Source organism: Quercus robur, chromosome 1, assembly GCF_932294415.1.
Source record: "Quercus robur chromosome 1, dhQueRobu3.1, whole genome shotgun sequence".
NCBI classification, from domain to species: domain Eukaryota; kingdom Viridiplantae; phylum Streptophyta; class Magnoliopsida; order Fagales; family Fagaceae; genus Quercus; species Quercus robur.
Genome location: NC_065534.1, coordinates 44,721,122 through 44,727,166, shown reverse-complemented (window position 1 = coordinate 44,727,166; position 6,045 = coordinate 44,721,122). Strand labels below are relative to the sequence as shown.

The following is a 6,045-nucleotide window of genomic DNA, read 5'->3' as shown; positions in this document are numbered from 1 at the left end:
CTCTTTCTACTCCTCTGAGCACTATTTTCATTCCACCGGTGCGGATACGCTACCGCAAGAGGCTGACTAATCTGATGGGCTTCATGAGGCATGTTGTGGAGGCGCTGACTTGGTATGGCATTGGGATAGGAGGGAGCTTGTCCTTTGATTTCCTGCATGATCAGTTCCACTCATCGGAGTGCCCTATTAGCTACCGAGACAACTTTGTGGACTTAGAGAAGCGGTGGACATCCTACCGGCGTTAGACCTTCTTGATTGCCTTCTTTGGCGTGGTGCGATTCCCTTCACCATCAGGAGCTGTCGATTTTTCCTTTTTACCTCTGGTGAGTGCCCTACCTCATGGTACCTCTTTCATTCCCACTTTACTTTCCGACACCATTAGGTCCTTGTCCTTATGTTGGGAGGCTAGTAGGGGAAGGCTAGGTTGCTGTGTTAATATGTTACAGCTGTGGTTCTGTAGCCACTTGAGTGTCATTGCTAGGGATCAGCCTATGGGCTTTGTGGGTAGGAATAGAATTCGGGCTACTGTAGTCCTCGATCCTCCCTTTTCTGGGGATACTGATGGTTGGCTGAGATACTTGTGCAGCCTAAGTCCCAATGACTAGACTTGGAAAGTTAAGTGGGGTATCACTAGATGGCAGGGGCAGACCCATTGTGTCGGTTTACTTGGCATTCCCTTGGTGGGTATTTAGGGGTGCACGAGGTACTTCTCAGGCATGGCCATGCGGCATTTTGGGGGTATCTAGCATATCCCAACTTAGTGATCTTTTTGTTTTTACTTATGAGTATGGGCTCATGGATATTGATGTAACAGTGATAAAGCGTGCTTCTGAGTTCTAGGAGGCGCATAAGTCAAGCATTGACTTCCCCCTCTATTCTAGGGATGACTAGGGGTGGTTTTCTGTTAAGTTTAGGGTATGGCGAGATACCAAAGATCCTGGCTTTGTATTTGACTTATCATTACCAGTCTTAGCCGAGTTGCCACTTTCGGCTGATATTTTGAGAGATTATACTCTGGAGTTTGAGATCAGGGTTGGAGGGCCCTTACGAATCTGAGGGAGTGCTTGAGGGAGGCCGTTAGGGATACATACTATTGTCGAGAGCTGATTGATGCCCTTATGGAGGATCTGGAGGAGATGAGCAATGTACATGAGAGTGAGCTTGCTACTCTAAAGGCAGAGCTTGATTGGAGGGGTTCAGCCCCTCCAGGCACAAAGGCGGAGTGTGTTCAGTTGAGATCCAGGGTTGTGGGTTTAGAGGGTGATTTTGCGGCTTTTACCCAAAGGTTTGCCGCTTTGGATCATTCCTAAGATGTGGAGAGGGTTGCACTGGAAGCAAGCAGGACCAAGGCTAGCAGCAGGGTCGATGGCTTAGCGCTGGAGTTAGTACAAGCGAGAGCCTACATCCACTCTTCTTTGAGCATTGAGTATGGGCTAGAGGGCGATGAGCCTAGTGAGCTGCATCTGGCTTTCCATTTCCTTCAGATTGAGCTAGTTGAGAGAGAGGAGGCTTTGAGATTTGCAACTACAGAGGTGTGCACCTTGCAAGCTTTGCTAGAGACTGAGAGACAGGGCTCTACTTTTGATTCCATGATGGAGAGGGAGCTAGTCTGTCTTCAACATTTGCATGAAAAACTTTGTAAGATTGCCAAAGACCTGTGCTTTAATGCAGTCAGGCTACTTCGCACTCATGCTCTCGATGACCCGATTCTTCGCACTGGTTTTGGGAGATTATGCCAAGCCGTGTCTGATCACTTGGGCCATGTTTGACTTGCTGGCATTCTTTCCTGCTTATTTTGTTTCTGCACATAAGCTATGTAGTTAGTATTCCACCATGTATGGAAAGGTCCTTTGTAAATTGCTAGGTAATTGCGTAAGGCCTTTCACTTTTTGTTTGAGTTCTTAAAGCTTACTCTAGTTTGTTAGGCATGCTTAGAAATTGAGAGATGGTGGAGAGAGATGTTTATGATGATATTCAGGATATATTTATGAGATGAGATTTCATGTTTTGGTATTAGAATGTATGAAAGAAACTTGAATGACACAAAACAGGTATGTTAATGAATATGCAGGCAAATGCTTTGAAAATGCAAGATTATACAAATAAGTGATAAATGTAAAATCCATGCATATCAATATCTTATTTTTCCAAGTATACATCTTGTTCTAGATGAATCTTTTCCTTTTCCCTTAGAGGTACATTTCCCATAGGCATAAGCCAGAACATTTTGAGTGGACCACTAGGTTGTGGCAGTATTGTAGACAGAGAGCGATCTCAGAGGTGTCTTTGTATCTTGTCTTGGATGCTGGATCCATCTAATTTTCTGATCTTGATCATATATCCGAGGGGATTCAAATGATTGATTTTTCTTTGAAGATGTGACCAAACGAGATGGCTGCCTACGTACCTCCACTAGGAAGGATTAGGTCATCACGTAGTTCAACTGACTTTGATTACCTTAATTTTTTCCTAGACCGCTCTTTTGGGTTTTCAATCTAGTAGGCTCTCTCACACTCTTTCTTTTGCTCTCCTTTTATGTAGATTGCCCTTTTGGGTTTTCAATCTACCCTTTGTATTTTCTCACGCTCTCTTTCTTTTGGCTCTCCTTTTGTGTAAACCACCCTTTCGGGTTTTCGATCTACCTTTTTACATATTTTTTTTTTTAATTTTTTTTTAACATCAAAATATAGAAATAAGGTGCACAGAGAGGCTCCTTCATGCAAAGTACCATATGAGGGCATTAGAATTGGTGGGCATATTGAGGTAATGCCCATCCATGTTGGTTAGAATTAAGGCTCCTCCGAAAAAGGCCTTCTTTACTATGTATGGGCCCTCGTAGGTTGGGGCAAACTCTCCTTTGTGATCAAGCACGGCTTGGTTGTGCTTCTTCAATACTAGATTGCCTTCTTCAAAGACCCTAGGTCTAACTTTCTTGTTCATTACTCGCTTGACGCAGCATTGGTATAACTATCCATGGCACATTGCAGTCATGTGCCTTTCATCTATCATGTTTAGTTGTTTATATCGAGAACGGGCCTATTCAGCTTTTGATAGCTTTGTCTGAGATAAAATTCTAAGAGACGGGATCTCTACCTATGTAGTGAGGATGGCCTCCATGCCATACACAAATGAATACAGGGTTGCACCCATGGAAGTGTGAACAGAGGTACGATATGTGCACAAAGTAAATGGCAAGTACTCGTGCCAATCCTTGTATGTGTCTGTCAACTTCACCAAGATGTTCTTTTATGTTCTTGTTAGTGGCTTCCACAACACCATTCATTTAAGGGCAATAGGGAATTGAATTTCTGTGCTCGATCTTGAACTATTGGCAGAGTTACAGAATCATTTTCTCATTTAGGTTCGCCCCATTATCTGTAATGAGCTCTCCCAGTACGCTGCAACAACAAATAATGTTGTGTTTCAGGAACCAGGCTACCACTGCATGAGTGACACTTTTATACGAAGCGGCTTCCACCCACTTTGTAAAATAACCGGTGGCCACTAAGATATACTCATGACTATTTGAAGCTTTCGGAATTACCAGTTCGATGACATCCATACCCCAGGCTGAAAAGGGCTATGGTGCTGCTAAAGAGTGCAAAGGTTGAGGAGAAGCGTTCTTCCTATCTTGATAGGCTTAGTAACGGTGGCATGTCCTCTTGTGTTTAATGCAATCATTTTCCATGGTGATCCAGTAGTAACCGGCTCTCATAATCTTGCAGGCCAACAGGGGTCCACTAGATGAGCTCCAAGTAAGCCTTCATGCATTTCTTCCATCAGATAATTAACCTCGGGGGCATCCACGCATCGAAGTAGGGTAGAATCATGGTTCCTTTTGTACAGGACTTCTACACTCAATAAAAATTGGCAGCCCATGCGCCGGATAAACTTCTTATCACTATCTATTGCACCGAGAGGGTATTCACTATTCTTGATATAAGCCTTGATATCATGGTACCATGGCTTTCCGTCGGCTTCAACTTGGACATTCATGCATTCTTTGATGTTCATGCAATAGGCTAGAATGCCACGGACTTCTATGCATAATTGCCACATATAATCTCCTTCTAATAACTTGACCATGCTAGCTAGGGTAGCCAAGGCATCTGCAAACTGGTTGTGTGCTCAAGGCAAATAGGTAAATGTGATGTTTTAGAATTTCGGAATCAAGCAGTTGACGCATTTCTGATACAGAATCAACTTGGTGTCTTGGGCTTGCCATTTTCCTTTGATTTGGGAGATGATCAACAGGGAATCTCTAAAGACCCTTAAGTCATAGGTGCTGAACTCTAGGGCCACTTGCCGGCCGACTATGCATGCCTCGTATTCTGTGACGTTGTTGGTGCTATCAAAATTCAACATGACTGAAACAGGGATTTGTTGGCCCTTGGGGAAAACTAAGACTGCTCCTACTCCACTTCCAATAGAATTGGCGGCTCCATCGAAATAAAGCTTCCAACGCCACGGTTCCACACTGTTTGGTTCTAGCTCTAACGCCATGACATCCTCATTAAGGAAGAGGGATTTTGAAAGTTCTGGATCATTCAGCAGCTGGTCTGCTAGGTAATCGGCTATGGCCTGGCCCTTGATGACCTTTCTTGTCATAAACACAATGTCGAACTCGGAAAGCAACATTTGCCAATGGCAGATCTTCCCTATAAGAGCTGGCTTTTCAAAGATGTACTTAATGGGATCCATACGGGAAATGAGCCGCGTGGTGTAATAGAGCATATACTGCTGCGGCTTGCGTGATGCCCATGCTAAGGCGCAACACGTCTTTTCAATGGCGATGTAGTTGATCTCACAACTAGTGAACTTCTTGCTTAAGTAGTAAATCACCCTTTCTTTCTGATCGGGCTCAGTTAGCTGGTCTAACATGCAACCCATGGAGGTTTCTTATACCACGAGGTAAAGGATTAACAGATATCCCGGCGTCAGGGGAACCAAAACAGAAGGGTTCAACAAATACTGCTTTATCTTGTCAAAGGCCATTTGGCATTCATATGTCCATTCTATCTTGGTGTCTTTCTTAAAGAGCTTGAATAGTGGGTCACATGTGGCGGTCAACTACGCTATGAAGTGAGCTATGTAATTGACTTTGCCTAAGAAGCTACAAATCTATTTCTCAATTTACGGTGTCGACATGTCCCTAATGGCTTGGACTTTTGCTAGGTCCACTTCAATTCCTCTTTGGTTGACCATGAAGCTAAGTAGTTTCCCTAAACTAGCTCCAAAGACGCACTTGCTAGGGTTTAGTCTCAATTTGTACTTGAAAAGGCATTTGAACAGCTTTCTCAAATCTACCATATGATCCCTAGCAATGCGGGATTTGGTAATCATGTCGTCTACATAGACTTCAATCTCTTTATGCATCATATCATGGAACAAGATTACCATGGCTCGCTAATAAGTAGCACTTGCATTTTTTAAGCCGAATGGCATAACATCATATGCATAGGTTCCCCAATGAGTGGTGAATGCTGTCTTAGGTTTGTCCTCCTCAGCCATCTTGATTTGGTTATAGCCTGAGAATCCATCCATGAAGGAGAAGAACTTATTGGTAGCGGTATTATCGATCAGTGTATTGATATGCGGCAATGGGAAATTGTCCTTGAGGCTAGCCAGGTTCAAATCCCTGTAATCTATGCACATGCGTACTTTCTCATCTTTCTTAGGTACAGTAACAATATTGGCGACCCAATCTGAGTGGGTTATTGTAGAAAGGAAACCGGCTTTCAATTGCTTTTCTACTTCTTCCTTGATCTTCAAAATGATCTCAAATTTCATCCTTTGAAGGGCTTGCTGCACTGGAGGGCACTCAGAATTTCCTCTAATCCTTCAATATCTTGCTCCAACTCTATTGTCTCATTCACGTCATCAATATCCTCGTTATGGCAACAAGACGATGTACCTGTTTAGGAATCAAAATAGATCCTATAGAACGGAACATATATAAGGAAACATAAGAGAATTTGCACACACATATTCATAGGAAAGCAAATAAAGAGATAAATACAAGGATTTCCTGAATAATACACTGGA

At 43.2% G+C, this 6,045-nt stretch overlaps 1 protein-coding gene across 1 annotated transcript; it reads right to left on the bottom strand.

Moving 5' to 3' along the window:
* Positions 1-4,155: 4,155 nt before the first annotated feature.
* LOC126712529 (uncharacterized) lies at positions 4,156-4,890 on the bottom strand. Its single transcript, XM_050411887.1, has one exon. It carries the CDS (start codon positions 4,888-4,890, stop codon positions 4,156-4,158), a length of 735 nt encoding a protein of 244 aa, XP_050267844.1.
* Between the last annotated feature and the right edge of the window lie 1,155 nt (positions 4,891-6,045).